This window comes from Coffea arabica, chromosome 1c (assembly GCF_036785885.1).
Source record: "Coffea arabica cultivar ET-39 chromosome 1c, Coffea Arabica ET-39 HiFi, whole genome shotgun sequence".
Lineage (NCBI taxonomy): Eukaryota > Viridiplantae > Streptophyta > Magnoliopsida > Gentianales > Rubiaceae > Coffea > Coffea arabica.
In genome coordinates, this window is record NC_092310.1 from 7,207,826 (window position 1) to 7,218,538 (window position 10,713).

The window sequence follows — 10,713 nt, forward strand, 5'->3', positions numbered from 1 at the left end:
GGAGAATTGGCAGCTTTATGAGGAATGCTTACTTTTTTTTTGCAGATTATTCCCCACGCCGTGTGTTCTCGTTATGGACTGAGTATTAGTGCGAAATTGTCAATAGTTGTTCAGTTGCTTGTCATAGTTGTTTTCCCAATATCTTATCCTATTAATGAGGTACTTTCTCCTTCACAATCGCAAAGGGCCTCTCAGTTAATCTAATCTAATCTAATACTGTACAAAAATATGGATGGTCCATTGGAAAGGTATTTCTTCATTCAATGACATGCATTGTTGATTTTCTTCAAAGTATCATGTTTTAATTCTTCATCTACACAAGTAATAAAAGAGCCAAGAGTTTGGTTGTGAAAGCCAAGAGTTTGGTTGTTTTTCACGTGACTTTCGTCGTCCTCACGTGACTTTCATTGTTATCTGTTTAGTGCATCGCACGAGACGTAGGTCAGACTAAAACGCCACCTCTCTTCTTTCCTTTCTTTTCTCTTCTCATTTGTTTTCCGTTCCTTTCTCTCTCTCTCTCTCTCTCTCTCTCTCTCTCTCTCTCTCTCTATTTTTTCCTTAGACTCTCTCCGTTCTCTCCTTCTCTGCCACCACCTCGTCTCCCTCTCCTCTATCAGCTTCTTCTACACCTAACATCACAAGTCCCCCTTCTCCCACCAGCCCTGGGATTCTAAGACTTCGAATCCCATTGCAAGATCCTCGCCGTCATCGGCATTTGCCCTTCCTCACTAGATCTCCACCCCCTCGCCCTTTATCTCCTTAGGCTCTCTTTGTTGTCTCTTTCTTTGCCACTATATCATCTCCTTGTCCTCTATCAACTCCTTCTACACCTACCATCACAAGTTTCCCTTCTCCCACAGCCCTGGGATTCCCCCACCGCCTCTCTCAATTTCAAATTCATCGTCACCCCTCCCACGATCTCCACTCCCTCGCCTTCATTTTTATTTTTAAATTTTTTGCTCCTCTTTTTTTTTTTTTTTTTTGCAGGTGAAATATCAATATCAAGCAGTATTTCGATATTTTTGGCTTTTCGATTCTTTTTTTATATTTCGCTATCAACAAGGGAAGATGTTTTTGCTTTTTTTGTGATGTTCGATCTTGAAATTCTAGGGCTTAATAGCTGATCATTTAGTGATTTTTTTGTATCTTGGCTGGTTGTATTTTTTTTTAAATTTTTCAGGGGATTTTTCTTTTCTCTTCACTTCTTGTTTCTTTGTATCTGAATATGCCTTTGTTTTTTTGTGATGTTTTGGTTTGGTGTTTCAAAATATCTTTAAATTCTAGGGTTTGAAGAGTTGGCGATTTAGTGATTTTTCCCCCTTGGCTAGTTGTATTTTTTGGTTATTCAAAGGATTTTTTTGAAAAACTGGTGGTTTAGTGTTTCTTTTCCACCCCTTTTTGCTTCAAGTTTATTTCTCTTCTTCGTTTGCAAGGGACTATGTGTTTGAGTATTAATAAACATTTTAGTTTCCCTTACGTTATAACTCTACATGTGTGGTTTTTTTTTTTTTTTTTTTGCTGATTAGGACTGTACTAGCCATTTCTGAAAGTATGACATAGCGTGGTAATATTTTGGCTTCAATTGGATTTCTGTTATTTGCATGATTGTGAGTTCATTGTAAGAATATTTTGTTCGATTTAGATATCCTCTGCTCATGATATTGCATATTTGAATAAGAAAGTAGGGTGTCTTCATTGGGGTGCTCCTGTTAAATTACAACTTAGAATCTTTTATGGGTCTGTATATGATCTATCAGTGATGAAAACAGCATTGCCTGTGGCATGAGCCATAGAGTATGTACAAATTGCAAGTTTGTTGTCTCTAATAGTGATCACATTCAAATAGTTGAATGTTGCTATGGAGTTGGGAGTAGTTAGAAAGTCTTTTTAATAATGCTGTGCAATTGCACTAGTAAGACTGTGGAAGTTTATATACTCTTTAAGTATACGCCTTCAAAATGGTTAACGTGACCTATTTTCAGGATTAACAAAGATATGACCCATGAAACCTGAAGCCCTCAGAAGTCATTTAATTGAGGTTGGTTTTGTTTTGTTTTCTTCTCTTTTTTTTTTTTAAATCTTAGTTTCTTTGGACCTTCATTTCCCTACTTGTAAAGTATTTCAAGTTTTATTTGTTTTTTGGATGGATGCATGCTTAAGCTGTCACTTAGGATTCATTCCAATGGAGTTGTTTCAACTCTTTTTGCAGACTGATATGCATGTTAGAGACAAAATACTGGTGTTATTTGACTCTTGGCAAGTGGCCCTGGAGGAAAATATTCCCAGTATTATTGGGCATATGAGGACTTAAGGGTAAGTCAAATTTTGGATTACAGCTGACTATTTGCTTAGGAATCTATAGGCTTATATGTTGGTTTATAAAGCTGCTATTATTGCTTGATTCCATTAGTCTTTGAATGCTTTTATTATCTGAATTTTATTTTGGTGATAGCTATTTTATATGCTGAATTGTGCTGCTTCAGCTTTGTCATATTTCCTTCAGAATTTTTTCTGATGCACCCTCAACTCAATTTTTTCTGTTTATGATGCAAGCGAAATATTATTTGGGATACGTTTTGTATCCAAACACTCCCAGAATTTATTAAAGATAAACTGGATTCATGGAATAACAATTTATTAAATTAAGAAAGAGCAAGTTGTATAGTTTATGTATAACTAACAATTAAAAAAAAATAAAAATGAGAGAACAATGTAAGCGTGATGTTACATTGTAGACTATAGCAGGCCTTGAAGACGCTCTAATGAAGCTGACAAATGACTTCTTTTCTGCAATACCACATTAACTGCATAATGTTCTATGAATGCTGTTTATTGCCTAACTTGGCATAAGCCACTTTGCAGCCATGTTGATTATTACATGTTATCTGTGATTCTGCACGTATCAGTGTTCCAGTGTGGACTTTCCAAGCATTCATTAGATACCGCTCCTATATTTGCACCACCTATGATGCATCCAATACCATGACATCTACAGCCTGGTTATGGAATGCCAAGTAATTCCTCTACTAGGCTTGATGAAGCCATGGCTTCAGAAATGGAAAATTTAAGGTTAATATTGTTCGGAAATTGGTTTAATTTCTTTTAGGTAGGTTTCTTATTTTATATGGAAGTAACTAGTTTCCTAATTGATTTTAGTTACTTAAAGTAGTAGCCAAGGAGTTTTCTATTTTGTTTAGAATTAGAAGTCCTATTCTATACAAGTCTAGGAAATAGATTTGATTTTCTATTATTATTTGATATTTTGGCCAAATAATATTCTCTATAAATAGATGGGTTGACATACTACAAAGAGACACACAAGGGCACACAAGGGTGACATGTACCCTTATACATGGGATAGTGAGAAAGGCTTTTTTAGAGATGAGAGATGGTATACAAGAATTAGGATTGGGTTCAAGTTGTATTCTTATACAGGGTTTTCCTCTCATAATAAAGAACGAGTTTCTCTCCGTGGACGTAGTCTCAACGGTGGAACCGAACCACGTTAAATACTATGTGTCGTTTATCTTTCATATTTGTGACTTGTTTGTCATTCAATTGTTATGTACTTGATATTTCAATACTTGGCGGAAGACTCATTTGCTGTAAAATACTCAAAATTTTCATTCTGCCGGCCAAAACACTTACTCAAAATTTTCATTTTCCGACTCCACCATTTCCAGTCCCCCTCCCCCTCTCTCTGTCTCTCTGTTGTCAGATTCTGGCGTAGTTGGTGGGAAAAATGGGTAGCAGCCAGGTAGCAGTTTCATTCCTGGCCAACATAGCCCGTGCCGCCTTTGGTTTGGGTATTGGCACCACCGTCCTCAACTCCTCCCTCTACATTGTCGACGGAGGGCAGCGGGCTGTCCTCTTCGACCGGTTCCGTAGTGTCATCGATGACACCATTGGAGAGGGTACTCATTTCCTCATCCCCTGGCTCCAGAAGCCCTTCATCTTTGACATCCGTACCCGTCCCCACACTTTCTTCTCCATCTCCGACACCAAGGATATCCAGATGGTCAAACCCGAGGTCTCCCGCCTCCCTAACATCTTCAAAACCCTTGGTCTCGAGTACGACGAGAAAGTGCTTCCCTCTATCGGCAATGAGGTACTCAAGGCCGTTGTCGCCCAGTTAAACGCCGATCAGTTGCTCACAGAGAGGCCCCACGTCTCCACTCTGGTTCGAGACAGCTTGGTTCACCGCGCCAAGGACTTCAACATCGTGCTGGATGACGTCGCCATTACTCACTTGTCCTATGGGGCCGAGTTCTCCAAGGCCGTGGAGCAGAAGCAGGTGGCTCAACAGGAGGCTAAGCGCTCCAAGTTTGTCGTTATGAAGGCTGGTACTAGAAAGAAATTTTTTTTTTGAGGCAATTCATCGAACACTAAAAGCATAAGTGTAACTAATTGGTCCAAGTAGTCCTCCGTGCTTTTGTGCATTAGCTTTATTCCTCTCGGTTGTCTACTTGTGGAATGTGACTATTTTGTTATGGATTTGTTGTCCATAACTTGTTCGATAAAATGTCAAGTAGAATGCAAACCTTTGGTGAGGTGCATAAAATGTTACGATTTCTTAGTAAATATCATCATAAATTGTTGTCTGGGTGTTAATGTTGCAGTATTCTAAATAATTTAGTGGAGAAATTCATGATCAACTAACCAGCTGTTTAAGCCTTGCCACGTTGTGAGTCCATCCTGCCTATGTTTTCTTTCATTTGAAGCACCTGCAGTTACTGATAAATCTCTTCCACAGGAATGTTTCTTATAACAATTTTGCTGGGGTTATTCCTGTAGGCAAAAACTTCTCAAGGTTTCCACTTGATAGGTATGTGGCAAGCGGGGCTTCATATAGGTGATGTCTACTTCTTTTCTTACCAAGAAGGAATATAGGTGATCTTTTGACATTTATTCCTTTTTCTTCCCTTTCAAGTTTCATTGGAAATCCACTGTTAAGAGGGAACTGGATAGGTTCAGTAAGCAGTCTTGGTACTTCAAAATTCAAAGGTATGTTCCACGGTTTTAAAGCCAATTCAGAATAACTTTTCTGTAGTGAAAAAGATGCCGGAGACAAGGTACTCTGGTTGTAATATTGGTGCTTTTGGAGTGCAGCAATATTCTCCAGGACTGCTGTCGTTTGCTTAATACTAGGCTTCATGACGCTACTGTCCATGGCCCCCCTGGAACTGGGAAAACTCTTCTTGCAAAAGCTATGGTGAAGCAGGTCTTCCATTTTTTGCAGCTAATGGGACTGACTTTGTGGAGGTAAAGGATGTTCTATTTCTATTTCTTTTTCTCTTGTGCTCTAAAATCTTCTTTCGCCAACTATAGGTAAAACAATTCAAGTAAGTTTGGACAAGAAATTGCAATTTGATATGTAAGTTGTAGTAATTTTGACAGGGTGTTAATTTGGAAATTGTATCGACAATATGAGACGGATATTCTTTTGATATTACCCTTGAAAGTTCTATATCTATTAATTCTCATATCAACAGAATAAGCTATATAATCTGATACATGGTACGGATGGTAATTTAATGATTTCCTCCACTTTGGTTTCTTACATGCATTTTATATGTGTGTCAAACTTTTGATGTGATAAATGTGCTTCTGAACATTGAGCTTTATATTGCTAATAATAAAACTTTTATGGAGTCAGAATATGGTGATTTGTGACTAAATTCCACATTAAGGGCGGTATTTAAAGGCATAATATGAGGACGGGACATGGTTCTTCTTGTGTTATTTTTGCACGTTTAGAGTTAAATGCCCATGTTAATAGAGCAACCACTCAATTCTGTGTTTTAATCAAGTGAGGATTAGCTCAATTATGTGGTTAAGAAAGTACATTGTGATGGACAAAGTGCAATTTCAAATTTTCTCCGATTATTGTAACTGGTGTATATGTTTTTAAAGCTAAATGTAAGTCTTACTATGATGCCTATTGATGTTATGCCTTATGCATGATAGGAAATATATAGGTGAGCATACGTCTATATGAGAACGCAACGATGGGCTGATAATATGTTCTCTTATTTCAGATTTGTCTGCTTATGACTGGATTGGCTGCAGTCGTGGTAGTTGTGGAGCATATATAGGTAGGCTAGATACTTTCAAGTTTGTGCACATGAGAATCTTTCAAGTTTGTACTTGTTAGGGATTTGCTACGTTAGTTGTCACTAACTTTTAGTTCAACAAATTATATTTGAGCATTGACTTTTGCTTTTAGAATACTATATGCATTCTGCTCTTTGGGATAATTTTACAAGTCCCTTGGGTTTCTGATTGACGGAATGTATACCAGGAATCACTACCTGTAGGTTGCTTCTATATCAAAAAATAAAAATAAAAATAAAAACTTCTGGCAGTTAAAAGTGTCAGCATAACTCAACTTCTAAAGCAATATGTAATGACACTTTCGATTATCAAAAAAAGGGATTTTTGTTGGCAGATGGGATACTATAACAGTATAGTTTTCCTGACACTTTTGAATGTTACGAGCCTATCCCCACATTAGAAGGAACGATACTCGTCCGAGGTGTGAGAGAAGGTAAAGTGTCAAGTTAGATTATTTACATTGACATCTTTAAATACCGTTAAAGGTCATTTTTGTTGTAGTGATACCAGATTGAAGATGCCTAGATTTGGGGGCTGAATAATAAAATTATATATTAAAAAAAAAAGATGGAGATTGGAATGACATTGGACGAGTTACATTGGAATGATATTGGCCATTACATAAATTTTATGGATTTTTTGGTTATCTTATTGATATCCAAATGTAGTATGAAGAAATAGAGAGAGAGAGAGAGAGAGAGAGAGAGAGAGAGAGAGAGAGAGATGAGTACAAGTTCTGTGATTTGTGAATGAGATTATTTTCTAGTACTGTGATAGAAAAAGCTCTGAAATTTAACAATATTTTTTAAACAAGGGACAAATTCATGTATAAGTTTACAAGCAAACCTCTCAAGTTCAAACTGATATTGTTGGTCCATGTAATTCATCAAAAGCGTTTTACTCTCAGCCCTGGTCAGCTTAATTATAAGTTTAGAATGTTTACTGCAGTAGGGTACAGACCATTACTTGGGAACATTTTCTCTGAAAAATGGGAGCTTTTGCAACAGTATAAGAGATAGACTGATCAGGATAGAAAGAAACTTACAATTATACTTTGTTTGGTTCAAAGAAAAAGTGCAATGCAACTATAATTGATTGATACATATTTGTATATAACACAATACTAGCTTTTAGCAATTGAAATTCTGGTATTCAAGTTATCAGTATTGCTATGGTCAATAGAATCCAAACAGATAAATAAAAAGGAGTTTGATCCATAGATTCAAAGCTCTGCAGTTATAAGGCATTCAAAAAGAGCTGGAAACAAATGTAGCTTCAACTGATCAAGGCATCATTACTTTAAAACTAAAGTAGGTCTTGAGAAATACAAATTCAAATGTTCAGATGAGGAAAGAAATACAAGAAAGGAGAAATAAAGAAAGGAGACAAAAATAAAAGCTGAACATAATCTGGTATCCGTAAAGGAATTAAATTGATCTTGAACTAGTTTTGCACGAAATGTTCTGGCAATCCAGTGAACCTTCAAGATTATTCGCCTACACAGATTAGCAGATAAAAGTGATTTAGAGATATTAGTGTTCACATTTGTGAAAAAGAAATAACAGGATATTTTTTCTAGGTAATACCATTTTAATGAACTCTTCAACTCCTTGCTTTCTTGCTCAGGCCTTTCACTAACTCAGCCCAATCTGCAGATCCTTCAATCAAATTTTCCAAAGGAATGGCATGATTTTCCTGAAGCATTGCTCTTTCCTCCTCAGGCACATTCTCAAAGTTTAGATCATCCATTAGCTGCTTCTTCAGCAACGAATAATCTGCAATGGCGAGATCAGGAAATCGTACATTTTTCCTTTTTTTTTTGAGTCAGAGTGCTCAAGTCAATATTTGACAGTGCCTTTTCCATACCTGATTCTGCCCTTGGAGACTTTCCCGAGCTCCAACGTGATGTTTCACCTTCATACAAGTGCCCTTACAAGCTCTCAGTGCATTTTGTCCATCTGATCCTTGTTCCTTTATAGCATCAGTGCTCAGTAGGCCGTTTTTGGCCATAATAACTTCTTTGAACATATACTTTTGCGCTTTTTGTTGCTTGAACATAATGCTCTGAGCATGTTTCTGAAGGACTAGCATTTCACTCTCTAAAGTTTCTTGCATCTCTTTCAAATTCATCATTTCCACCTTCAATGCATCATGTTCGTGCATTAAATTTTTCAATTTCTTCTGCTTTTCACACAAATTCAAATCCTCTACATGAATTAAATTCTGTTGTCCTAGGATGATACATGTTTTGAGCTCCTTGATATCTTCTTATAATCTTCTTTAACCAACTCTCTTCCCTTTTTGGAACCATTCATTCTGGTACTCCAACCTATCGTAATTGATCTTTTTGAACCCCAAGAATGTTAAAACGGAACCAATAAGCTATTTCTTAATCTTTCTAATATCAGAAACTCAATTCCAAGAATACTGTGTTATTGTCTCATATCACTAAGCAAAAACAAACTGAAAAAGAAAGAACCGAGATACTAGACCATTTAGTGAGAGCAGATTGCACAGAAGATGCAAAAAATGATGCCTCCAAAACATTACATTAATATTTGTAGGCAATTCATTTGGTATTCTAGACTTGTTGCTTCAACTAGGCAACTTTGAAGTGCATACAAGGAGCGAGAACTCTTAACATAACACTACAAATTGCTACTTCAGAAAAGATTGGTCCAGAAAATCACTTACACAAGGCAAAAGATTATTAACTCGTTAAAGAAGAGTAAACGAAAATGAGAAAACGAAAGGGAACAGTTCAGTTCAAGGATACTCACGTATGTGTTGAGTTGACAAATGAAGCTTGAGAAGTTGTTGTTCCTGAAATATTTTCCAAGAATGTCAGCAGCAAATTTGTAGCAATCCCATACAATGAAAATGTTGCCAGTGGAATTCCAAGATATGATGGAATCAGTTTCAGGTTTCCTTACCATATCATAAACCTTCTCCAAAAATGGAGGTGTTGCTCTCCTTCTTGTGGATGCAGAAGGTGAACCAACAGGATTGCTCCTACTATCACTAACATCAATTTCCGTCCGTGTTGTTGGATTGAGTCTACTGTTTGTCACCTCACTTCTCTCTTGGTTTGCTTCCATGGTTCAAATTTCAAAACAAATGTCTTTGCTCTTTTGAACTCAGAAATACAGTATCTTTTTTGAACTGAGCAACTTCTCACATTTGGTGAATGATAACGAACAATTTTACTTGATTAACATGATTTTGCCATCATGATAAATCAGATTCAGCTTCTACAAACTTCTAAAACAAAAAAAAAAAAGACAAATAGTAGTTATCATATCCTTTTGTCAATTGTCACTCACCATTTATTATACTGCTTAATGTATCAAATTCAAAGGCAGTAAATCACTCCATATTGTTAACACCAAACTATCTTTTACTTGTTCCCTTGGCTGGCAAATAGTAGTATTATTTGTCCTTCGTATTCCTTTTTTTTTTTTTATCACCTTAAAAATTCCAAATGCCAAAGTGTACATAGAAAATCAGTTCATTGGTAGGTTGTAAAAGTTACACTTTGTCTTATTATTGCATGGTAGTGGAACTCTAGTGCTCCCATGAGATCTACACCGTTAATGAGCCCCCAACATAGTTGCACTGTATAGTCTGTATTTGAAGTAGGTGGTCAAGATTGCATGGAAGCAATAAAGCTCTCTTCCGATAGACTTGTCAATTTGGCCATCCCAGTCAAGTTTTAATAAGCTCAGACTCAATTCATATGATTAGTATCATTTTTGAGTTTTAGACTATGAGTTTTGAGTTGATAAATATGAAATTCTTATTTGATTCACAGGATATTTGAGCTGTGAGCCTAATTCGGGTTAATTCAAATTCACTTATTGTTTATTAATTTCCTTAATATATTTACTATAACCATTAAGTTCTAAAACTAATTTAACATCAATAACCCTTTTGAGTTCCTAATTGTCCTCTACAGTTCTCTATATGACTATTCTTGTCAATTAATCCTATCACTTTCGCAAAGAACATAGAACGTGGAATTCAGTTTTTATGGGAAGTGGGGCGAAATATCAATATCAATGGCCGAGCTAAGCAACTCTGGTGAATAAGAGATTTTCCATATTCCACTAAGAGATTTTTCGCCCATATTTACTTCTTATTCTCCACGTCTACCGACTACGAGATTTCACTCTATAGTTCTAAGGATTGTTAATTAATACATGCACTAACAAATATAATTCTTTAGGTGATAAAGCAGCAGTTGTCGGTGACGGTGAGGAGAGAAAGAGAGAGAGAAGCCAGAGTGGACATGTGAAAAATTAAAGATTTTGGATCGTTGCTTCTGTTCCGAATCTTTTGACATAATTTTTTATATTTAATATTTCTTATATAGATTAATATATTTTGACAAATAACTCATAAATATAAAGTATTGATATTATATATTTAGATGTATAATTATATATACCAAAATATAAATATATTATATATAATTATATATATATATATAGATACAAATTAAAGTGCCAGGCATATATCGAATTTGAGCCTAATAAGGTCCAACTTGGCTCACATTTAATTCGATTTTAATATTTAAATCCAAACTCAACTTGACTCAAT

The 10,713-nt window shown here is 36.0% G+C and overlaps 1 protein-coding gene across 4 annotated transcripts; it reads left to right on the forward strand.

Annotated features, from left to right (window-relative positions):
• The first annotated feature begins 491 nt into the window (after positions 1–491).
• LOC113704866 (prohibitin-3, mitochondrial-like) lies at positions 492–8,071 on the forward strand. Of its 4 annotated transcripts, none has more exons than XR_011816764.1 (8): positions 492–2,038; positions 2,210–2,313; positions 3,684–4,343; positions 4,795–4,825; positions 4,931–5,004; positions 5,110–5,262; positions 6,039–6,095; positions 7,741–8,071. XR_011816764.1 is itself a non-coding variant. In XM_072054566.1 (7 exons), exons 3-6 carry the CDS (start codon positions 3,743–3,745, stop codon positions 5,214–5,216), a joined length of 813 nt encoding a protein of 270 aa, XP_071910667.1. In that variant the 5' UTR covers positions 492–2,038; positions 2,210–2,313; positions 3,684–3,742; the 3' UTR covers positions 5,217–5,262; positions 6,039–6,209. The 4 variants fall into 4 exon arrangements, 1 of the variants encoding a protein (XP_071910667.1); XR_011816761.1 differs by having other exon boundaries at positions 7,770–8,071; XR_011816767.1 differs by having other exon boundaries at positions 7,836–8,071.
• Positions 8,072–10,713: the final 2,642 nt, after the last annotated feature.

Bases quoted from the DNA above. Each gene is read 5' to 3' on its own strand.
- LOC113704866 (XM_072054566.1), top strand. From the start codon at position 3,743: ATGGGTAGCAGCCAGGTAGCAGTTTCATTCCTGGCCAACATAGCCCGT. The intron at 4,344-4,794 runs GTACTAGAAAGA...TTATTCCTGTAG, and splicing joins GTTTGTCGTTATGAAGGCTG to GCAAAAACTTCTCAAGGTTT. The intron at 5,005-5,109 runs GTATGTTCCACG...TTTGGAGTGCAG, and splicing joins TGGTACTTCAAAATTCAAAG to CAATATTCTCCAGGACTGCT.